The sequence below is a fragment of the Lithobates pipiens genome, unplaced genomic scaffold (genome assembly GCF_037356315.1).
Source record: "Lithobates pipiens isolate NorthernLeopardFrog02 unplaced genomic scaffold, aLitPip1_a1.2 Scaffold_18, whole genome shotgun sequence".
In the NCBI taxonomy this organism is placed as follows: domain Eukaryota; kingdom Metazoa; phylum Chordata; class Amphibia; order Anura; family Ranidae; genus Lithobates; species Lithobates pipiens.
This window is the reverse complement of record NW_027507758.1, coordinates 375178548-375203711: the sequence shown is the minus strand read 5'-3', so window position 1 is coordinate 375203711 and position 25164 is coordinate 375178548. Positions and strand designations below refer to the sequence as shown.

Here is a 25164-nt window from a genome sequence, read left to right as displayed (position 1 = left end):
CAGCAGTAGTGCACGGCAACCCTATGTATTGTGGACCGATAGCGGTCCTTACAGAACAGCAGACTGTACCGCACTCAAGCCTATGTACCGTAGCACCCTATACCAAGTTACCAGTCCTTATAAGAACTTTTGTGGACCAAGCAGGTTGTGTATTAGTGTTTAGCAGACTGTACGTCAGTCCCTATACCGCTGAAGGACTGCTGCAGTATAGGGCAGCGGTCAGCAGTGGTGCACGTCAACCCTATGTATTGTGGACCGATAGCGGTCCTTACAGAACAGCAGACTGTAACGCACTCAGGCCTATGTACCGTAGCACCCTATACCAAGTTACCAGTCCTTATAAGAACTTTTGTGGACCAAGCAGGTTGTGTGTTAGTGATTAGCAGACTGTACGTCAGTCCCTATACCAATGAAGGACTGCTGCAGTATAGGGCAGCGGTCAGCAGTAGTGCACGGCAACCCTATGTATTGTGGACCGATAGCGGTCCTTACAGAACAGCAGACTGTAACGCACTCAGGCCTATGTACCGTAGCACCCTATACCAAGTTACCAGTCCTTATAAAAACTTTTGTGGACCAAGCAGGTTGTGTGTTAGTGTTTAGCAGACTGTGCGTCAGTCCCTATACCGCTGAAGGACTGCTGCAGTATAGGGCAGCGGTCAGCAGTGGTGCACGTCAACCCTATCTATTGTGGACCGATAGCGGTCCTTACAGAACAGCAGACTGTACCGCACTCAAGCCTATGTACCGTAGCACCCTATACCAAGTTACCAGTCCTTATAAGAACTTTTGTGGACCAAGCAGGTTGTGTATTAGTGTTTAGCAGACTGTACGTCAGTCCCTATACCGCTGAAGGACTGCTGCAGTATAGGGCAGCGGTCAGCAGTGGTGCACGTCAACCCTATGTATTGTGGACCGATAGCGGTCCTTACAGAACAGCAGACTGTAACGCACTCAGGCCTATGTACCGTAGCACCCTATACCAAGTTACCAGTCCTTATAAGAACTTTTGTGGACCAAGCAGGTTGTGTGTTAGTGATTAGCAGACTGTACGTCAGTCCCTATACCAATGAAGGACTGCTGCAGTATAGGGCAGCGGTCAGCAGTAGTGCACGGCAACCCTATGTATTGTGGACCGATAGCGGTCCTTACAGAACAGCAGACTGTACTGCACTCAGGCCTATGTACCGTAGCACCCTATACCAAGTTACCAGTCCTTATAAAAACTTTTGTGGACCAAGCAGGTTGTGTGTTAGTGTTTAGCAGACTGTGCGTCAGTCCCTATACCGCTGAAGGACTGCTGCAGTATAGGGCAGCGGTCAGCAGTAGTGCACGGCAACCCTATGTATTGTGGACCGATAGCGGTCCTTACAGAACAGCAGACTGTAACGCACTCAGGCCTATGTACCGTAGCACCCTATACCAAGTTACCAGTCCTTATAAGAACTTTTGTGGACCAAGCAGGTTGTGTGTTAGTGATTAGCAGACTGTACGTCAGTCCCTATACCAATGAAGGACTGCTGCAGTATAGGGCAGCGGTCAGCAGTAGTGCACGGCAACCCTATGTATTGTGGACCGATAGCGGTCCTTACAGAACAGCAGACTGTACCGCACCCAAGCCTATGTACCGTAGCACCCTAGACAGACCAAGTTACCAGTCCTGATAAAGAGCTTTGTGGAACAAGTGAGTTGTGAATGATTAGCAGACTGCAGCAGAAGGGCAGCAGTCAAGTATAATATTCTTTCTATATTTGGAAGAAAGAATATTATACGTGTACAAGCCTATTACCGTACCACTGATACCAGTCCTGAAAAGAACCTTTGTGGAACTAATAGTAACAGCAAGTCTTTAAAATTATCCTCACTGCCTGACACACTGCTTCCTGCCTGTCCCTATACAAATTGGCAAAAAAGAGTAGGCTGGAACGATTAGCTGGAACAGCTCTTTTGTGGACCTGATAGTAACAGCTAATGATGATGATGATGATGATGATGAAGAAAGACTAATCTGGCTGAGCTGTCCCTAAAATAGCAGCATACAGCGCTCTGTCCCTTTATCTAAACTGACAAAAGAAACTCAGGCTGCTGACCTAACACCTATACCAGTCCTGAAAAGAACTTTTGTGTACCAAATAGCTAGCGTTTTCTCTGTCCCTACTCCACACAGGATCCTTTCCCTACAGTGACAGAAGAAAGAATGTAAAATGGCCACCGGATCGGGTGTATTTATAGGTTAGGGGGAATGTCCAAGTGTCCATGAGCTGTCATGTCTCAATTGGTTGTCCTGTAACACATGATAAACGTGTCACGAAAGGTTAAAGTTCTTGTATACATTAAACACGTAAGTCCGCCGGGGCGAACGACGGAAAAAGGCGTTCGAACCCGCGGACGGCGAAAGTCGGAAATTCGCCGCGAAACGACCGCCGGGCGAACCGTTCGGCCATCACTACTCAGCATATCTGGATTTCGGAGCCGCTGCCAATTTCATGGATTGGGAAACTGCATCCTCCATGAGACTTACCCTTTTGCCCCTTACAACGCCATTGGTGGTCTTGGCGATTGATGGCACTGTTCTCCCAGGGGGCCCTATCCGCTTCCAGACTCTTCCTGTTAAGATATCAGTAGGGACACTCCACCAGGAGTGGATATCCTTCCTTGTCTTACCTAAGGCTTCATCTCCTATCATATTAGGTCTTCCTTGGTTACGGCTCCATTCTCCACACGTCGACTGGTCTGCTGGTCAGATCCTGGCTTGGGGTTCCTCCTGTTCCTCTTCCTGCTTACTCAAGGGTACCCCAAAAGAGAAACTTCCTGTTACCACCATCCCAGTATCTTCTGCTATTCCCACTATATATAGCGATCTCTGGGACGCGTCCTGCAATAGTTGGACTGATGCACTCTCTAGGTCATGCGGTACTCTGGATGAGGAGCTCACCTATGAACCTGAGTCGATCATTCACTCCAGTTTGCATGGCCATTTACCTTTGCCTGTCCCTAATCTCCCTTGGACGCACAGCCAGGCTAACTTGTCTGCAAGTTCCACAGTTGCTATGCTCTGTGATGCGATTGAGATGGTCGCTACACCTGACAATACTATTCAGCCGACCTCAGCACCAGTTATGCCAGTCCAGCCCATGCCCAATGAGCTTCATGCTTCTTGTTCAGGACCTTCTGTGACCTGGCCTCACCCTACTGCTACTATGTCCGTTCAAACCCATTTAAGAGCTTCAATCCATCCTTTGGATAGACTGCCTCATTCGGCCAGGTGGGGTTTTCAATCTTTTTCTCAGGGTTCTCTGCATTCTGTTTGTGTTGCAGCTATCCAGCTTGACTCTTGTGACATGTCACTTTCTAACCAACCTGACCTCAGGAATCCACTGACCTCTGCCCAGTCTGGTGGTCCTGTTATGGATGCCCAGCTCATCTTTAAGGGTGTGGGGGACCCTGCTCAGACTCCTGATTCTCTCATGCCCTTACCCATTCCTAAAAAGCCTTTAGTCCTCAAGTCCTCTCGTCCTCTCCCTACCTCTGTTTCAGTCTCTGAGGATAATCTAAAATACGAGGTTAGTCAAGTTTTGGATTCCCGGCTCCGTAAAGGCATTCTTCAGTACCTTGTACTTTGGAAAGGGTTGGGTCCTGAGGAGAGGTCTTGGATCACTGCATCTGAGGTCTTTGCTCCCTGTCTGTTAAGGAGGTTCCATCTGGAGTTTCCCTTTAAGCCTGGACCCAGGCGGGGGAGGGGGAGGGGGAGGCCTCGTAAGAGGGAGGGTACTGTCATGGTTATGCAGTGATCTTCCTGTGTTTGCTTACCTTCCCTCGTGTCTTCAGACTAAGAGGTCAGCCACTTCCACCTGGTGGTTTTTATAACCTCTCCTCTAAGCATGGCTCCACCCCAGGCCCTATCAGGGAGCCCTATATTAACCTGTGCACTGCAGGCCATCAGTGCTGATCAACCATTGTGTATTCCTTTGTGTGTTAGCTTCCTGTTTCCTGCCGTGTGCTCTGCTTCTGTTTTCCGTTACCGACTTTGGCGTGTCTTGACTATCCCTGTTTGCCTGTGATCCTGACCTTTTGGCGTGTACCCGACTATTCTTGTCTGCTTGTGGCCCCGACCTTGGCTTTGTCCCTCACCATCCCTATCCTCCTGTTGCCTACTGTGGGTGTGAGCTGGGGGACCCTGGGGGTCGCGACCTGGAGCCAGTTGCAGCCAAGTCTATCCTCACCACTAGAGGCGCTGGTGAACACCTGCTGGCTCTTAGACTCCGCGCCCCAGGGAATCTTACGCTCTAACCTCAGTGGGATCTGTCCCCCATCTGCAGCAGTCAGCCATAGGGTCCACAACCTTGCGGTGCACTCCTGATCCCTACGGTGTGCACCTGTCACCTCGCCTCAAGGTGACCTGACATTCTGCCAGTTTTAAAGGCAAGGTTTTTGTGCAGAATACAATGCATAACAATGATGTGTGGTGCATCGGCTTTCACTAGCGCACCAAAACCAGACTTTCTTCCCAGCATGGCTGGAGCTCCGTCCGAACAATCTGCAGAAACCATATCCCATGAAAGATTGTTGTCTTTGAAGAAGTCATCCACAAGTTTCTTCACAGCGGCTGCCTTAGTTGTTGTTGTTGTAAGAGGCTTACAAAATAAAAAATCTTCCTTTATCACGTCGTCTTTCACATAGCGCACGAATACTGCAAGCTGGCTTAGATTGGAAACATCTGTGCTCTCGTCGAGTTGAAGGCTGAATTTTGCCGGGCTTGAAATCAGATCTGCAACTACTTGAGCCAAGATGTCTTTGCTCATGTCCTCTATTCTGTCGCTGAAGGTGTCATTTGAAAGAGGAATTTGGGATAACTTAACTTCAGCCGCTTTTCCCAGCATGATATTCGCCATCGTTAGCACAGCTGGTTTTATGAGTGTTTCAGCAATTGTGTGTGGTTTGCCCTGCTTTGCGATCAGGTAAGCAACTTCGTACGATGCTATGAGGATCGGTTTGTTGATGGGTACAAAGCCGAGAACAGGCAGAGTAACCTTTTCATCGAATCTAGCTCTCTTCACCTTGAATTCAGCGAGCGTTGTATTCTTGTGATTTCCATGCAGCTTAAGGAAGTGTTCTCTTAGTTTTGCCGGTGCTAGACTAGAATTGCTAAACTTGACATTGCAAATCATGCAGTTAGGACGCTGACTCCTATCACGTTCCGTTATACATGTGAATCCATATTGTACATATTCGTCCAACCACTTTCTTTTTTTGCTTGACATAGTTAGTATGAAGGGATTAAAATATTAAGAAAGAAAACACACGGTGTACCATCACGACAGTTACAATTCGACTACTGGGTGCACCAAATTCCCTGCAGCACAGATAGGCCGCCTAGCGATGTGGCGTTATCACCTGCAGCCAATGATGGACAAGCGGGGCGCGTCATCATGAATCATATGAATCGGATGTTTGTCTTGACTTCTGCCGAACCCACGAGACTGACTCACCGAACCCCTGGTGTTCGATTGAACCCAGGTTAAGAACCACTGGTCTAAGCGCCATATGGTCTTCACAAGCAAGTTAGAAAAAATGTAAACTGCGCTAGGATGAGTAGTGTAAAATTAACAAAATTAACAAAAATAGGCAGCAGCAATAAATGTGATATGACACCCAACAGTAATAACGAATATGCAAAGCCGCGCCAACCCTCCCTTACATATATAATGTGAATACAAAGAAAATAATAATATGAATAAAGACTAGTACAATTAAGTAATACGTTTCAAAAAAAGTTAAAGTGACTCAAAAAAGCCAAAAATGGCATAAAAATAAAAATAAAGTCCAATTAAGGAAAAGTTCACAGGTGAATCCAAATGGCGGACATAAACGTTCTTAAATGATAGCACCACAGTGGTTCAGCACTTTCCAAGGCGCGTGAAATACCCGTCACCATATATTAAATGCGCTTACCAGAAAATATATGGAATGAAGCATATATAAATGATAAATGGATGACGTCCAAGTAAACGTTCCTCAGCTGGGTCAGCACTCCATCCCTTTAGCGGTGATTCCAAGGTGATAATCTGTTCAGTGGTCTCGATATAATACGCTCAGAGGCCCACAGAAAAGAAAGGGACTAACATAGCGTAATAACGTAGGAACAGTTTAATGAAAAAAAAGTAATGCACTTACAAGTTTGTAGATAAAATACAGCATAAAGGAGCAAACATGAAAAGCCGGCCGGCAAACAGGAGCCCGTCCTCCTCTCCTACAACGTGGTGGCGTCACTTCGTGCCCTCCCAGACGCGTTTCGTCATACCAGACGTTGTCAATGGGGAAGGGCAGCGCAGTGACGCTCCGCCTAATATAACAAACGAAGGGAACCAAGCCTCGTGTTGAGATACGTGGCTCAGTAACGCTCCGCCCAGTAAAACTAGCGAAGGGAGCCAGGCCTCGTTTTGAGATGCAAGACTTAGTCGACCAACGCCATTGCAAAAAATGGCAAGTAACCCAAATACGAGCGCTGTCTGTCAAAAGTTAAATGTTGTAATAACCCGCAACAAACACACCTAGCAACCATTAAATGGAACATCATGGAAGTGAATTCAATCCAATAGATGTATTACGTGTTTAAACAAGAGATAAAAATGATAAATAAATATGCTAATTTAACCCAGATAAAAAATTGGAAATATATAAATCTCATAGCACTTCTTAGTCGCATATCTCTCCGTAAAGCACGAACGAAAAGTTAATTAAGTCGTGAAAACGAAGGAATTACATCCGGTCCTTATGACGTGATTGGCGCGAAAAAAAAAAAGCGTCTGCAAAAATGCTGTCATATGCCTAATAGTATACTAACAATGTGAAAAGTTGCATACCCTTCGCAGTATACGAAAAAGATAAAAAAATCAAGATAAGTAAATATAATAGGATCATTGGAAACAATATATATAAATTGGATTTCCGCGCATGAGCCGGACCCCATAGCAACATAAAAAAATAAAATAAAATAAAAATAAAATTAAAAACAGCCTGATCCTTACGATCAGTAGACCGTCTAAAGTGCAAAAAATCCCTATACACAAAATAAAATGTCGTATGTGCCCAAAATGTATATTCAAAAATTGGGCACGCTAAAATTACATGGACCAGTCTAGCATCTCACAGCAGGCAAGGCAAAAAGGATATTGTACATATAAAACAAGTATAACATCCAAAGTACAAAAAATACATAGATTAGATGTATAAAGAATATATAAAAATAAAGAGTCAAGCCTAAATAGACAAAAAAAGGAGGTTGAACTAAGAGTTGTCAATGAAGGCATTGACATCAGTATCGATATTAAGCCCAAAAGGGGTATAGGTTTTGAGACGGTGGACCCAAGACATTTCTAGTTTAGAAATTTCTCTAACTAAAGAGCTGCCCCGCCAATGAGGCTTATATTTGTCAATCCCCAAGAAAAGGGTCTTGGAGGGGTTTTTGCTATGAAAATTCAAATAGTGTTTAGACACAGAGTGGTTGGGGAAACCGATGAGAATATTGCTTATATGCTCATTGAGTCTCACCTGTAGGGGGCGCTTTGTGCGTCCCACATATTGCAGCCCACAAGGGCACTGCAACATGTACACCACTCCCACAGTAGCACATGTAATACATGGTTTAATAGTATGATCTAATCCAGTAGCTGTACTACGAAAAGTGGTAGTCCGTCTCTGAAGACAAGAATTTAAGGAACAGACCCTACACTTACCACATTTGTAGAATCCTGTGAGCTGATCAAAGAAACCCCTACCTCTAGCTGGAGGGTCTATGACATTAGGTGCCAAGCGATGACGAACTGACGATGCGCCTCTAAACACTATTTGGGGCCTCTCACTAACCACATTCTTCATGATAGCATCGCTACTAACAATGTGCCAGTGTTTATTTATCAATTTCTTTATACTCTTCTGTTAAAAGGAGTAGGTAGTAATAAAGGGGACTTTTCCTTGGGTGTCATTAACACGTGGGCCCCTTTCAGCCAATAAATCAGCACGGTGAATATTGGTCACTTCATTAAGGGTTTTAGTTAAGAAGTCCTGTTGGTATCCCTTTTCTAAAAATCTGGAGGTGAGAACCCTGGCCTCTGCCAAAAATTCCTCAACTTCAGAGCAGTTACGCCTCAATCGGATGAATTGACTTTTAGGAACTGATCGGAGCCAGGGGACATGATGGCAACTATCAATCGGGATGAAGGAGTTCCGGTCAGTATCTTTAAAGAACGTTGAGGTGACAAAACGATCTTTTTCTATAGTGATATTAAGATCTAAAAAGTTTATTCTCACCTGGCTCATCTCATAACTGAGATGTATGCCCCTTTCGTTAACATTCAAAGAGTCCATAAAAAGTCTTAAATCTCGCTCCTGGCCATCCCAAAGGAGGAGGATGTCATCTATGTACCTAGCCCACAAAACAATCTGAGGTGTGTCGTGGGCATAGATGACATCCTCCTCCCATCTGGCCATAAAGAGATTAGCCAGACTGGGGGCATACTTTGCCCCCATGGCGACTCCCATTATCTGTCTGTAGTATTGGCCCCCAGACCAAAAATAGTTGTGCGAAGCCGCAAACTTCAAAAGGGACATCAGAAAAGACACCTGTTGAGTGGAAAGCCTAGGATCTCTATCGAGATAGGAATGAACCGCCTCTAAACCCAAGCTGTGAGGAATACTCGTATACAAGGAGGTCACATCTGCCGTGACCATCCAAGTCTCAGGTCCTGCAGATAAACCCTCCAAGAGGTTAATGACATGTCTAGAGTCTTTGACATAGGAGGGAAAAATCAACATTAGAAGATATATGATGGGTTCATCCAACATGTATAATTCTAAGATAGTTAATAATCAAGTTCCGCAGGTTGTGCATTCAGGTTTGGCTAATGCCTCACTTTTTAATCCCCCTGGCACCCTTCCCGCAGCATTACGGGTATTTAGGGATGTTGTCCTAAGGGATTTAGACACAATGGAAGTGAAAAAGTGTAGAATGAAAAAAGTTTTACAGGAAGGTTTAGATTCCCTCTGTATGAATAAAGAGTTGGTCATTAGACCAGCCGACAAGGGGGGTGCAATTGTGGTATTGGATCGGGCTGATTATGTTACTGAGATCAATAGAATCTTGAGTGACACCAATACTTACATCCAATTGCCCTCTGATCCTAAACTTACCTACATCAGGGAATTGGAAAAGTTGGTAAAAACGGGACAGGGGGCGGGTCTTCTGAACCAAAAGGAATCTCTCTTTTTGGTTCCTAGGGCCCCACGTACACCGATCTTGTACTACTTGCCAAAAATACACAAGAATCCTGTCTGCCCCCCGGGAAGACCCATCATTAGTGGTATCGATTCCATCACTTCCCGGGTGGGCAGATATTTAGATTCATTCTTACAACCTTTGGTCCAGAAGACCCCCTCCTATGTCAAAGACTCTAGACATGTCATTAACCTCTTGGAGGGTTTATCTGCAGGACCTGAGACTTGGATGGTCACGGCAGATGTGACCTCCTTGTATACGAGTATTCCTCACAGCTTGGGTTTAGAGGCGGTTCATTCCTATCTCGATAGAGATCCTAGGCTTTCCACTCAACAGGTGTCTTTTCTGATGTCCCTTTTGAAGTTTGCGGCTTCGCACAACTATTTTTGGTCTGGGGGCCAATACTACAGACAGATAATGGGAGTCGCCATGGGGGCAAAGTATGCCCCCAGTCTGGCTAATCTCTTTATGGCCAGATGGGAGGAGGATGTCATCTATGCCCACGACACACCTCAGATTGTTTTGTGGGCTAGGTACATAGATGACATCCTCCTCCTTTGGGATGGCCAGGAGCGAGATTTAAGACTTTTTATGGACTCTTTGAACGTTAACGAAAGGGGCATACATCTCAGTTATGAGATGAGCCAGGTGAGAATAAACTTTTTAGATCTTAATATCACTATAGAAAAAGATCGTTTTGTCACCTCAACGTTCTTTAAAGATACTGACCGGAACTCCTTCATCCCGATTGATAGTTGCCATCATGTCCCCTGGCTCCGATCAGTTCCTAAAAGTCAATTCATCCGATTGAGGCGTAACTGCTCTGAAGTTGAGGAATTTTTGGCAGAGGCCAGGGTTCTCACCTCCAGATTTTTAGAAAAGGGATACCAACAGGACTTCTTAACTAAAACCCTTAATGAAGTGACCAATATTCACCGTGCTGATTTATTGGCTGAAAGGGGCCCACGTGTTAATGACACCCAAGGAAAAGTCCCCTTTATTACTACCTACTCCTTTCAACAGAAGAGTATAAAGAAATTGATAAATAAACACTGGCACATTGTTAGTAGCGATGCTATCATGAAGAATGTGGTTAGTGAGAGGCCCCAAATAGTGTTTAGAGGCGCATCGTCAGTTCGTCATCGCTTGGCACCTAATGTCATAGACCCTCCAGCTAGAGGTAGGGGTTTCTTTGATCAGCTCACAGGATTCTACAAATGTGGTAAGTGTAGGGTCTGTTCCTTGAATTCTTGTCTTCAGAGACGGACCACCACTTTTCGTAGTACAGCTACTGGATTAGATCATACTATTAAACCATGTATTACATGTGCTACTGTGGGAGTGGTGTACATGTTGCAGTGCCCTTGTGGGCTGCAATATGTGGGACGCACAAAGCGCCCCCTACAGGTGAGACTCAATGAGCATATAAGCAATATTCTCATCGGTTTCCCCAACCACTCTGTGTCTAAACACTATTTGAATTTTCATAGCAAAAACCCCTCCAAGACCCTTTTCTTGGGGATTGACAAATATAAGCCTCATTGGCGGGGCAGCTCTTTAGTTAGAGAAATTTCTAAACTAGAAATGTCTTGGGTCCACCGTCTCAAAACCTATACCCCTTTTGGGCTTAATATCGATACTGATGTCAATGCCTTCATTGACAACTCTTAGTTCAACCTCCTTTTTTTGTCTATTTAGGCTTGACTCTTTATTTTTATATATTCTTTATACATCTAATCTATGTATTTTTTGTACTTTGGATGTTATACTTGTTTTATATGTACAATATCCTTTTTGCCTTGCCTGCTGTGAGATGCTAGACTGGTCCATGTAATTTTAGCGTGCCCAATTTTTGAATATACATTTTGGGCACATACGACATTTTATTTTGTGTATAGGGATTTTTTGCACTTTAGACGGTCTACTGATCGTAAGGATCAGGCTGTTTTTAATTTTATTTTTATTTTATTTTATTTTTTTATGTTGCTATGGGGTCCGGCTCATGCGCGGAAATCCAATTTATATATATTGTTTCCAATGATCCTATTATATTTACTTATCTTGATTTTTTATCTTTTTCGTATACTGCGAAGGGTATGCAACTTTTCACATTGTTAGTATACTATTAGGCATATGACAGCATTTTTGCAGACGCTTTTTTTTTTTCGCGCCAATCACGTCATAAGGACCGGATGTAATTCCTTCGTTTTCACGACTTAATTAACTTTTCGTTCGTGCTTTACGGAGAGATATGCGACTAAGAAGTGCTATGAGATTTATATATTTCCAATTTTTTATCTGGGTTAAATTAGCATATTTATTTATCATTTTTATCTCTTGTTTAAACACGTAATACATCTATTAGATTGAATTCACTTCCATGATGTTCCATTTAATGGTTGCTAGGTGTGTTTGTTGCGGGTTATTACAACATTTAACTTTTGACAGACAGCGCTCGTATTTGGGTTACTTGCCATTTTTTGCAATGGCGTTGGTCGACTAAGTCTTGCATCTCAAAACGAGGCCTGGCTCCCTTCGCTAGTTTTACTGGGCGGAGCGTTACTGAGCCACGTATCTCAACACGAGGCTTGGTTCCCTTCGTTTGTTATATTAGGCGGAGCGTCACTGCGCTGCCCGTTCCCCATTGACAACGTCTGGTATGACGAAACGCGTCTGGGAGGGCACGAAGTGACGCCACCACGTTGTAGGAGAGGAGGACGGGCTCCTGTTTGCCGGCCGGCTTTTTATGTTTGCTCCTTTATGCTGTATTTTATCTACAAACTTGTAAGTGCATTACTTTTTTTTCATTAAACTGTTCCTACGTTATTACGCTATGTTAGTCCCTTTCTTTTCTGTGGGCCTCTGAGCGTATTATATCGAGACCACTGAACAGATTATCACCTTGGAATCACCGCTAAAGGGATGGAGTGCTGACCCAGCTGAGGAACGTTTACTTGGACGTCATCCATTTATCATTTATATATGCTTCATTCCATATATTTTCTGGTAAGCGCATTTAATATATGGTGACGGGTATTTCACGCGCCTTGGAAAGTGCTGAACCACTGTGGTGCTATCATTTAAGAACGTTTATGTCCGCCATTTGGATTCACCTGTGAACTTTTCCTTAATTGGACTTTATTTTTATTTTTATGCCATTTTTGGCTTTTTTGAGTCACTTTAACTTTTTTTGAAACGTATTACTTAATTGTACTAGTCTTTATTCATATTATTATTTTCTTTGTATTCACATTATATATGTAAGGGAGGGTTGGCGCGGCTTTGCATATTCGTCTTCACAAGCAAGTGCCTGTATCTCTTGCCATACTTTGCTGCAACACTGAACTGCTTTGTCTTCCATCTATCTGTTCATCTCAACAGAAGCTAGTGTGAAAGACTATATTGCATAGTCAAGGTAAAACTGTAATCTAAAACTGTGATCTAAATGCAGAAGATAAATCCAGATACAGTAATTGCTTTATATTAGTGTCTGCTGAATAAAGTAAACGGTAGTGATGGATGAACTTCCGAAGGGACGTTTCGCGAACGTGGACCGTGAGCCGATAGTTCGTGAACCGCAACGTTCGCTGCGGGCCCCATTGACTTCAATGGGAGGCGAACTTTGCAAACCTACAGGTCAAATTTGCAGCCACAAAATAATTACTAGCTGTGCAAACATAGTCCCACCACATGGCCAATGACATAACACATGTATGAGGTGAATCTGGGATCGACAACTACAAGCATTCTTTTTTTATATGTGAAATTCTGACAATTCAGGACTGTGGAGCGCATGAAGGCAATGGAGGAGAGGGAAGGTCAGGGTAGGCAAAGAAGAGGGTGCAGGAGATGATGACCAGCAGCGTGACATACAGCAATGACACCTGCACCGTGATAGAGTTATCTGACACCAGCACCGTGATAAAGAGCACTGACATCAGCAGCGTGACATACAGCAATGACACCTGCACCATGATAGAGTGATCTCACGCCAGCACCGTGATAGAGAGCACTGACATCAGCAGCGTGACATAAAGCACTGACACCAGCACTGTGATATACAGAACTGACACCAGCACCGTGATATACAGCACTGACAGCTGCACCGTAAGCAGCCCCAGGAGTAAGTCAGCATAGTACAGGGATGGTGGGAGCCCCTCATAATGAGCATAGCACAGGGATGGTGGGAGACCCTCATAATGAGCATAGCACAGGGATGGTGGGAGCCCCTCATAATATGCACAGCAGAGGTACAGCCCCAGGAGTAAGTCAGCATAGCACAGGGATGGTGGGAGCCCCTCATAATAAGCAGCCCCAGGAGGAAGTCAGCATAGCACAGGGATGGTGGGAGCCCCTCATAACGAGCATAGCACAGGGATGGTGGGAGCCCCTCATAATATGCACAGCAGAGGTACAGCCCCAGGAGTAAGTCAGCATAGCACAGGGATGGTGGAAGCCCCTCATAATAAGCAGCCCCAGGAGTAAGTCAGCATAGCACAGGGATGGTGGGAGCCCCTCATAATAAGCAGCCCCAGGAGGAAGTCAGCATAGCACAGGGATGGTGGGAGCCCCTCATAATGAGCATAGCACAGGGATGGTGGGAGCCCCTCATAATGAGCATAGCACAGGGATGGTGGGAGCCCCTCATAATAAGCAGCCCCAGGAGGAAGTCAGCATAGCACAGGGATGGTGGGAGCCCCTCATAATAAGCAGCCCCAGGAGGAAGTCAGCATAGCACAGGGATGGTGGGAGCCCCTCATAATAAGCAGCCCCAGGAGGAAGTCAGCATAGCACAGGGATGGTGGGAGCCTCAGAAATGTCTTGATATGGATCGGAAAATAATTCCTGTGACTCAAGCGGAAGGTATGTGGTGGTGGTGGTGGTGTTGTTGGTGGTAGTGTCTTTGGGGGTGCACATTGCAGAGAGTGAAGAAGAGGGTGCAGATCGAGAGGATGAGGAGGGTGCAGAAGAGTGAGGCTGAGTGAGTCAGTCAACCAATTCTGGTGCTTCCTTTGACGTAAGCGCATGCATCTTCTGCAATTTCCCACTTTTGCTCAAGCCTGTTGCTCCTGCCCTACCCCTACCACCCCTGCGGAAGGGCCTGCCTCTTCCTCTGCCTGTCATTTTTTAAATGACCCTGTGACAAAACTCTCAGTCCCTATACTGATAAAGGACTGCTGCAGAATAGGGCAGCAGTCAGCAGTAGTGCACCTCAACCCTATATATTGTGGACCTATACCAGTCCTTAAGGATTAGCAGACTGTACCTCACTCAACCCTATATACTCTAGTGCGCTATACCTTACCAGTCCTTAGAAGGACCTTTGTGGAACTAGTAGGTTGTGATTAGCAGACTGTACCTCACTCAACCCTATATACTGCAGTACACTATACCTTACCAGTCCTTAGAAGGACCTTTGTGGAACTAGTAGGTTGTGATTAGCAGACTGTACCTCAGTCCCTATACTGATAAAGGACTGCTGCAGAATTGGGCAGCAGTCAGCAGTAGTGCACCTCAACACTATATATTGTGGACCTATACCAGTCCTTAAGGATTAGCAGACTGTACCTCACTCAACCCTATATACTGTAGTACACTATACCTTACCAGTCCTTAGAAGGACCTTTGTGGAACTAGTAGGTTGTGATTAGCAGACTGTACCTCAGTCCCTATACTGATAAAGGACTGCTGCAGAATTAGGCAGCAGTCAGCAGTAGTGCACCTCAACCCTATATATTGTGGACCTATACCAGTCCTTAAGGATTAGCAGACTGTATCTCACTCAACCCTATATACTGTAGTACACTATACCTTACCAGTCCTTATAAGGACCTTTGTGGAACTAGTAGGTTGTGATTAGCAGACTGTACCTCAGTCCCTATACTGATAAAGGACTGCTGCAGAATAGGGCAGCAGTCAGCAGTAGTGCACCTCAACCCTATATATTGTGGACCTATACCAGTCCTTAAGGATTAGCAGACTGTACCTCACTCAACCCTATATACTCTAGTACGCTATACCTTACCAGTCCTTAGAAGGATCTTTGTGCAACTAGTAGGTTGTGATTAGCAGACTGTATCTCAGTCCCTATACTCAAAGGACTACTGCAGCAGAAGGGCAACAGTCAAGTATAATATTCTTTCTATATTTGGAAGAAAGAATATTATACGTGTACAAGCCTATTACCATACCAGTCCTGAAAAAACCCTTTGTGGACCTAATAGTAACAGCTACTGATTAAACTGACTGTCCCTCACTGCCACACACAGCTTCCTGTCTGTCCCTATTTAAACTGACAAAACACAGGCTGCTGCAACAATAACTTGAATAGCACTCAAAACTATATCCTGTACTACTTTACCATACCAGTCCTGAAAAAGGACTTTTGTGGATCTAATAGTAACAGCTAATGATTAAACTGACTGTCCCTGCTGCACACAGCGTCCTGTCCCTCTCTCAGCACTGACAAAAGACAGGCTGCTGCAACAATGACTTGAATAACAGTGCCTCAAACCTATATCCTGAACTACACCTATACCATACCAGTCCTTAAAAGAACTTTTGTGGACCTAATAGCTAGCGATTTGGGTCACTGTAGTCCACTCCCTGCTCCACACAGCAACCTCTCCCTATAGTGACATACGAAAGAATGTAAAATGGCCGCCGGATCGGGTCTATTTATAAGTTAGGGGGAATGTCCAAGTGTCCATGTGCTGTAATGTCCCAATTGGCTGTCCTGTACCACATGATGGTTGTGTCATCATAGGTCAAAGTTCTTTTACACAGTAAACACGTAAGTCCGCCGGGCGAACAGCGGCAATAGTCCGCCGATCGGGCAGACCGCGAACAGCCGAAATTCGCCGCAAACCGACCGCCGGGCGAACCGTTTGGCCATCCCTAGTAAACGGTCTGCAAGGGAGATCATCGTAAAGGGACTGCACATCTGTTGCTTCTTCAGTGTGTATTATCTTAAGGAGACAATACATTAGTTTCTACCTTGTTGTCTTGGAAAGAAATCTGTTGCTGTGCAATTGTGACCAGGGCCAAGCACAGGCCCATCATGAGCTCACCAATGGACAAGTTTAGTATTTATATTATAGTTAGCTTAGTCAGATGGGGAAGTGAACTGCTACATCCCATGTGTTGATGTTCTAATGTCAGTACTGAGATTCCATTTTAATTATTTAGCTTGTTACTGTATTTGCATTAAACCATTTCATGTACTTTCAGTGTGCAGATACCTCTGAATAAAGTTGCATATTATTTACAATTGTCAGTTTCACTGTGTCACATGATTTTGAGGGTGTCGGCAGATTCACGTATTAGTTGTACTAATATACTTATCAAAGAGACACTTACAGGTGTGCTTCAACAGTAAGTGTACAGAAGATACAAGACAGCTCTGACTTTCTGTAATGATTGAAACATGTTAAAATGCAAGGTTTAGATCTGAAGATTTTATATAATTTTTTTTAGTAAACAATACACTAAAGTTAATAGTAGTGCACACAATCACAATATATTACACAATTGTTTTGTAAAAAAAAAAGAAAATCATATTGCAACAAGTAAATAAATACCCAACATGTAAATTCTTAAAGTGAATGTTACACCAAAATATATTTTGTATATATTTCCATGCCTAAAAATACCTATTTGAACTGTATGCTGTTGTATTTTTATTTGTTCCTTAGCTGAGGAAAACTTGCTGATCCCTACAGTTTGCCTTATTTTCTGTTTCAATCTGGTCACGTTAAGGACAGAAGATCAGTCCTAGCGTTGTCAGTTTGTGTCTCTGTTTTCTAACTCAGTCACAGGATGCCCTGCATGCTCTGGGCATACCTGTACTCCTAAATAGTGCAGCGCTGTGTCTCATTAAATAATGTGCATACAAAATTTATATTAAACATTTCATGATCAGAAAAATATTTTAAATTAAAGAATGAAAATGTAAAAAAATTAGAAAAAAACTGTTCATCTGTGTCAATGATTCCAAAACAATCACCACTATGTGTGATCGTCCTCAAAAGCACCAATATCCAGTGCACACCTCCACCAGCTAAAGTGCCTGCTCACCTCAAAGATTAATGTAAAAGCAAAGACATATGACTCCTCGTGTCCACCACAATAGATCAACATTCACTCTCCAATAGTAATCCTACAGTCTCCAGACTGCTCCTCTGTGTGGGTAATCAGCGTTTGTATTGCCGTCAGACAAACCTTCCTTCACTTTCTCATAAGTGCTCAATCACACTATTACTTCTGTAGGTTCTAGACATGAAACAACAAACACAAGTCCCATAGTGTACTCTGTTTGCATGTGTATTAAAAGCCCCCAAACAAATCCACTTACAAGATAAAAACTTTAAAACAGCATGTCTCAAATCATCACTTCATTCACCGCAAATCTACACTCACGAGACTTCACAGATTTGGCTCCTCCCCTCTAAACTCGTGTCGGCATCTCATTGGTCTTCATCAGTAGAATGATGCTGTTTTAAAGTTTTTATCTTGTAAGTGGCTTTGTTTTGGGGGCTTTTAATAAACATGCAAACAGAGTACACTATGGCACTTGTGTTTGTAGTTTCATGTCTATAACCTATGGAAGTAATAGCGTGATTGAGCACTTATGAGAAAGTGAAGGAAGGTTTGTCTGACGGCAATACAAACGCTGATTACCCACACAGAGGAGCAGTCTGGAGACTGTAGGATGACCATTGGAGAGTGAAAGTTGATCCATTGTGGTGGACACGAGGAGAGATTTGTCTATGCTTTTACTTTCATCTTTGAGGTGAGCAGCAAGCATTGACACAGATGAACTGTTTTTTTTCCAATTTTTTTTTGACATTTTCATTTTTTTATTTCAATTTTTTTTTGATCATGAAATGTTTATTATGAATTTTGTAAGTGTTTAGCACCTTTGCAGTCACATATATTGGTAATTTCACACATTTACCCTGTTATAGGAGGAAGTAATTTATTTTGGTGCTGATTGTTTTTTTTCACAATTTATACCTGTACTCCTGTGGCCAGATTGTTGCTGACACCTCCTCAAAAAAAAATCAATGTTTCATTTTGGCAGTTTAGGAATTTTTCCTGTAGCAAACTTTTCATACATCAACCCTATAGATTATTAGGGCCACCTAAAGAGCACAACAGTCAATCAGGTATAAATATTCATCAAGTATAGTCACAACAATGAAGGTTGCTCTGTGTTACTTTGTCTCATTAAATAAACCTATTAGCATTCCATGTTCAGTTATAGCTGCTATGTTTCTTTACCCTTCTTTTCTCAAAATATGTGTTTATTTTGTATAGGTTGGATTTCGGAAAGGAAGAGGACATATCTTTGGCTCACTTGGTGGTAGATCTCAGCCAGAAGTTTTTCTAGGAGCCCTTAGTGCTGTTCTAGGATTGCTGCTCCTTGGATGCCTTATTGCTTTAGGAGTTCAGCAAGTCTCAGGTGCTTCAGATTCATACCATTCCTGAATGTTGTCCTTTTATCAATTCTAAAAGCTCAAAGACAGTGAAAGTAAAGTACAAATTTTTAGTAAATTGACCAATTTACCTAAGTACGTCTATGCAAATGTTATTACTGTGCACCTGCACCATGAAAAGAGGAGGGTATATTCAGTCATTTTAAATTTTAACTGTGGTTGGCGGATTATGTTGCCAGTTCTTAAAGTGACAGATTACAAAAATATGCTTATTCTCATTAGTCGCAGAGCATCCTCCAGAACTGTATCACAATTGCTTAAATCAAATGTATCACAAATTCAATTAATTTAAAAAATAACCAAATGTTACAGGCAGGTACGGTTGTATTTCAGTCCTATTACTGTAAAACGCTAAACTTCACTCAGTCACACCAAGAGTTGTCCAAATGTTTCACATTTTGGAAAGGGTGGAGAAGGGTTACAATCTCCATCAGGTACTTTCTGTGTTACTCATTGGTAAATTTCCCCTACTTTCCCACCTATTTAAGAGGTGTAAGTCAGAACAGGTAGTAGAGGAAGTTATCCTAATGGTGACATTGCAGTAATGTTTTTGTAAGAAAGGTTAGACTATCTTTCAGGTTTCTGTTTTTTTGTGTCCTCACTGGAGAGTCTTTACACTGAAAGTAAACCATTTAAAACCCAACAGAGTTTTTAACCCCTCCTTACTCCAACTCCAGAGTAAAAAAAATGTTTTAGCTTGAGTCACGATTTACAGTATATGTAAACCTTTATAGTGATATTTTATTAGGCCTTTCACATGGGCTTGTCCGTGTACGGACTCCGCTTTGCTCAGCACTGATCCCCGCTAAGCAGGCGGGTGACAGGTCCGTCTCTGCTCACTGTGCGGAGATGGATCTGTCAAAGCCCCGCTGTCCTCTATGGAGATCAGGCCGTATGTTTTCATCCGATCCTATCTGATCCGATTCTCCAGACAGATGGAAAATAGGGTTTCCACTGTCTGGATTTCATAAACAGGATCAGATCAGATCAGCTACAGGCGGATGTCAGCGGACATGTCACCACTGACATCCGCCGCTCCATAGAAGTGCATGGAGCTTCCGATCAGCTCCACCTGAAAAATTGACAGGCGGACCTGATCGGAAAGCCCACGTGAAAGGGGCCTACTGCATTCCTTTTTCAATTGTAAACATCAACATGTTCCCTTTTCAGTAGAATCAATTTTAAGCAGTAAATACCTGGTAATCCTGACAGTCCCTTTACGTTCCTGCAGCATTCTGACCACACTAAGAATGGAAGCAGATCTGTGCTGGTGTGGTCAGTTTGTATCAGTGTGTAATCGGAGCTACAGAATGCTGTACAGATGTACAGTGTGCCCCTACTCCTGTAGTCAGCCTGGCTGACGCGCCCACCCCTCCCACCTTATCATACTTGGCTTGATTGTGAGCAGCTCCAAGCAGGAGCCTTGCTGGCAACACCATACTGTATATCAGAAGTAGGCAACCCCCCGCACTGGTGCTGCAAGTGGCACACAAAGCCTCTTTTGCCGACACTCGCCTCACTCCCCATCAGCAGTGCAGCGCAGGGAAGTGTCAGTGAAACACTAATGCATTCCAATTTAAGAATTCCCCACATGCACCTGCACTGGGGGGGGGGGGGGCACTCTGCCCCCACACATTCTAAAGATGGGAAACATTGCTTGGTTCTCTAGATTTGCTGTAGCTGCGATCGTCAGCTTTTGTGATGGGACAGAGATTGGGTGCAGTTCTGCTAGGAGGGTGGCCCCTGTTTCCAGGAGGAGGACTGTCATTGGCCACTGCTAAAGCCAATCACAGTGCTGCTAGCCCCGCCCACCATCTGGAGGAAGATGACTCGCTTGGTTGCTACTGCCAATTTCAGAAATAAGGGATTTCACTATGATTGAGAAAACCACAATTAGGTGACAGTTTGTGGAATTACTGTTGAGCTTCTGGGACCTTTGTTGAAATTCCTAAACCTTTGCGTCACTTACTACTTAACCCCGGCACTCTATGTTCCTTTAAGCCACAGCCAGTATTCAGAGCAATGAAAATCACACCCAACTTTTCCTGTGGTGCAGAGCACCGCACTTTTTCTCGGCTGCAGGGGCCTAACCTATGATACTGCACACAGGCCCAAGGCTTTCAGAAAATGCCCCTAACCTGAGTTCATCATTGCGCATCCATTCCAGATGCTTGTGTGTGACATCACATACATCACATACATCATATACAAGCACATGGGCTGGATGCGAGAGTCGGATCAGCAGGATGAGTGTGCCAGGACAGGTAAATGTGTCTGATCTCTGCTTCCTTTCACCACTCTGCATATTACGCATATCATAGATGAGAAGAGGGTACAGCGGTGGAGCAGATGAGCAGGAGGGTACAGCGGTGGGGCAGATATGCTGGGAGGTACAGTGGTGGAGGAGATGAGAAGGGGGTTCAGCAGTTGGACAGAAGAGCAGGGGGGTACAGTGTTGTGCCAGATGAGCAGGGGGTTCAGTGTTGGGCCAGATGAGAAGGGGGGGTCAGTGTTGGGCTAAATGAGCAGGGGGGTCAGTGTTGGGCCATATGAGCAGGGGGGTGTATTGGTGGGACAAATGAGTAGGGGGTTTCAGTGGTGGGGCAGGAGGACAGGGGGAACAGAGGTGAGGCAGAAGAGCAGGGGGGTCAGTGTTGGGTCAGATGAGCAGGGGGGGTTTAGCGTTGGGCCAGATCAGCAGGTGAAAATGGGGGTTCAGTGTTGGGCCAGATGAGCAGGGGGTTCAGTGTTGGGCCAGATGAGCAGGGGGGTTTAGTGTTGGGGCAGATAAGAAGGGGGTCCAGTGGTGGGACAGAAAAGCAGGGGGTAGAGCAGTGGGTCAGATGTGAAAGGAGGTGTATTGGTGGGACAAATGAGTAGGGGGTTTCAGTGGTGGGGCAGGAGGACAGGGGGAACAGAGGTGAGGCAGAAGAGCAGGGGGTTACAGAGGTGAGAAAGATGTGCAGGAGGTACATTGGTGGGGCAGATGAGAAAGTGTGTTACAGTGGTGGGACAGAAGAGCAAGGGGGTACAGTGGTGGGACAGAAGAGCAAAGGGGTACAGTAGTGGGGCAGATGTGCAGGAGGTACAGTGGTGGGAGGGATAAGTAGGGGGTTCAGTGGTGGGACAGAAGATCAGGGGGTACAGTGATGGGGCAGAGGAGAAAGGAGGTACATTGGTGGGACAGATGAGCAGGGGGACACAGCGGTGAGGCAGAGGAGCAGGGGGGTACAGAGGTGTAGCAGAGGAGTGCAGAGGAGAAAGGGGGCTACAGTGGTGGGGCAGATGAGAATTTAAGTTCAGTGTTAGGACAGATGAGAAGATGGTTCAGCGGTGAGACAGAAGAGCATGGGGGTACAGTGGTGGAGCAGATGTGCAGGGAGGTACAGTGGTGGGACAGATGAGAAAGGGGCAACATTGGTGGGGTAGATGAGCAGGGATTTACAGTGGTAGGACAGAAGAGCAGGGGGGTACAGTGGTGGGGCAGATGTGCAGGGGGTACAGTGGTGGGACAGATGAGTGGGGGGTTCAGTGTTGGGCCAGATGAGAAGGGGGTTACAGTGGTGGGAAAGATGAGCGGGATTGGGTTCAGCGTTGGGGCAGAGGAGAAAGGAGGTACCTTGGTGGGACAGATGAGCAGGGGGTTACAGCAGCGAGGCAGAGGAGCAGGGGGTTACAGCGGTGGGACAGATGAGCAGGGGGTTACAGAGGTGGGGCAGAGGAGCAGGGGGGTACAGAGGTGTGACAAATGTGCAGAGGAGAAAGGGGTACATCAGTGGAACACATGAGTAGGGGGGTACGGTGGTGGGACAGAAGAACAGGAGGTACAGTGGTGGGACAGATGTGCAGGAGGTACAGTGGTGGGGCAGATGAGAAAGAGGGTTACAGTGGTTGGGCAGATGAGCAGATAAGTTCAGTGTTAGGACAGATGAGAAGATGGTTCAGCAGTGAGACAAATAAGCATGAGGTACAGCGGTGGAGCACATGTGCAGGGAGGTACAGTGGTGGGGCAGATGAGAAAGGGGGAACATTGGGCGAGCGGATGAGCAGGGGGTTACAGTGGTGGAACAGAGGGGCAGGGTGGAACAGTGGTGGGACAGAAGAGCAGGGTGGTACAGTGGTGGGACAGAAGAAGAGCAGGGTGAGACAGTGGTAGAACAGAAGAGCAGGGGGGGCAGTGGTGGGGCAGATGTGCAGGGGGTTATAATGGTGGGGCAGATGTGCAGGGAGTTACAGTGGTGGGGCAGATGAGAAAAGGGTTACATTGGCGGGGTAGATGAGAAAGGGAGTACATTGGTGGGGCAGATGAGCAGGGAGGTACAATGGTTGGGGAAGATGTACAGGGGGTTACAGTGGTGGGAAAGATGAGCGGGGTTGGGTTCAGCGTTGGGGCAGAGGAAAAAGGAGGTACATTGGTGGGACAGATGAGCAGGGGGTTACAGTGGTGGTGCAGATGAGCAGGGTAGTACAGTGGTGGGGTAGATGTGCAGGATAGTACAATGGTGTGGCAGATGTGCAGGAGGTTACAGTGGTGGGGCAGAAGTGCAGGGGGTTACAGTGGTGGGGCTGATGTGCAGTGTAGTAAGGTGGTGGGGCAGATGTGCAGGGGGTTACAGTGGTGGGGCAGATGTGCAGGGGGTTACAGTGGTAGAGCAGATGAGCAGGGTTTACAGTGGTGGGGCAGATTCAAAGGGTAGTACAGTGGTGGGGCTGATGTGCAGGGCAGTACAGTGGTGTGACAGATGTGCAGGGGGTTACAGTGGTGGGGCAGATGTGCAGGGGGTTACAGTGGTAGGGCAGATGAGCAGGGGGTTACAGTGGTGGGGCAGATTTGTAGGGTAGTACAGTGTTGTGGCAGATGTGCAGGGGGTTACAGTGGTGGGACAGATGAGCAGGGGGGACAATGATCTGAGGGGTGAAGGTGCAGGAATTGGGGCTCACCTGAGGTTTGAAGTTGCAGGAATTGGGGCTGGTCTGAGGCGTGAGAGTGCAGGATGTTAATCTCTCACTACAAAAGTAGTTTACAGCATTTACTTTATAAAAAATCCTTTTCGTGATTGAGAATGTGAAGTTGACTTTTTGTTATAAAATCGGCACGCTCAATTTCTTTGAAAACATTTCTCTCCACACTGTGCTCAAAAGGTTGCCTACACCTGCTGTAGATACATGTTACTAATGAGCAGCAGAGAGGAAGCATGCTGCTGAATGTAGCCACGGCTCTGCTCTCTGAAGAAAGATGGGCTAAGAGTCCACGCACTGTGACTGCTGAAAAAGGGAAAAAATGGTATACAGCTGCTTTTTTTTTTTTTTTGAAGAAGAAGAATGAATTATTATATGAGAGATAGCAATAGTGTTTCAATGTAATTGCTTGCTTTTTGATATGACTTTACATATACTTGTAGCGATGACACTTTGGACAAGGTGTCTGTCATGTACAAATTTAGTTTTTGCCTCAGAACAGTAAAGGGTTCTGAGGGTTAATTATGTAGGTTTAACTTTGACATCAGTTCTGCCTGGTCATGTGTACAGTTAAGTGCACATGACAGGCTCAGAACCAGGCCTGGTTGGACGCTTTGGATATCAGTGTTCCCCGGAGTCAATCACTGGGTGCGCCTGGCCCCGCTGAGGAGTCTGGGGAAGGGTACTTAAGATGTAGAAGTCACGTGTTCCGGGTTGTTCGTTAGTGAGGCCATAGCGGCCTGTTCCTGATTCTGGACCAGGGTAGCCCCACGAGGGGTCCCGGTCAAGGGAGCGTGTTGCTCCGCAACATGGTTCGGGTGACTAACCCCAGTAGACTCGCCTGGTCTGGGGTAAGGATTCGTCTGTTCCAGAGTCTCGGAACCGGCTGGTCTGAGGCACAGTAACTGAGGGAGAATTCAAGGCGTCCGGGTGTGCTCTCAGCTTGGAGGGGCATCACAGCTCGTGTAAGCGACCGGGGGAGGACTCTTCAGAGGAGGGCCAACAAACTGGCATCCCAAGAAGTGTCTGGTTGCTGGGTTGTGAAGGACACTAATGAATCCACGCTTTTCCAGTAGTGCCAAGAAGACAGAGAACGTTCCAGGTACCGAGGAAAAGGTTCCTGTTCACTTTCTGTTACCAATTATTCAAGGTCAGAGATTTCACAAGTTCTGGATCAAAGTGCAGACTGCCATAATCTCTGGTTAGAGATTTGTTCAGCCTTGAAGCGCCCAGCTGCGAATGGCTACTCTCTCTCTGGATGGTATTAGAGACTTTCTGATGATTAGCAGTTCAAGGTGCCTGAGTTTCTTCACCCTTACCCTCTGTTCCCATACGAGACTGTGTTTGTTGGATGTTACCCCTGCAAATAAAAACCTTTCTAAAGGACTTTTATGGTGTCAAAGTTGTTGGGTACTAACCCTGGAAACCCCTAGA

At 45.4% G+C, this 25164-nt stretch overlaps 1 protein-coding gene across 2 annotated transcripts in view; it reads left to right on the top strand.

The window, feature by feature from the left end:
- ECE2 (endothelin converting enzyme 2) overlaps positions 1-25164 on the top strand; it is a 139952-nt gene that overhangs the window by 62255 nt on the left and 52533 nt on the right. For both annotated transcript variants that reach the window (XM_077487732.1, XM_077487731.1), the window contains exon 3: positions 18593-18737. In XM_077487732.1, the coding sequence (XP_077343858.1) occupies positions 18593-18737 (145 nt within the window). The remainder of the gene's footprint in view (positions 1-18592; positions 18738-25164) is intronic.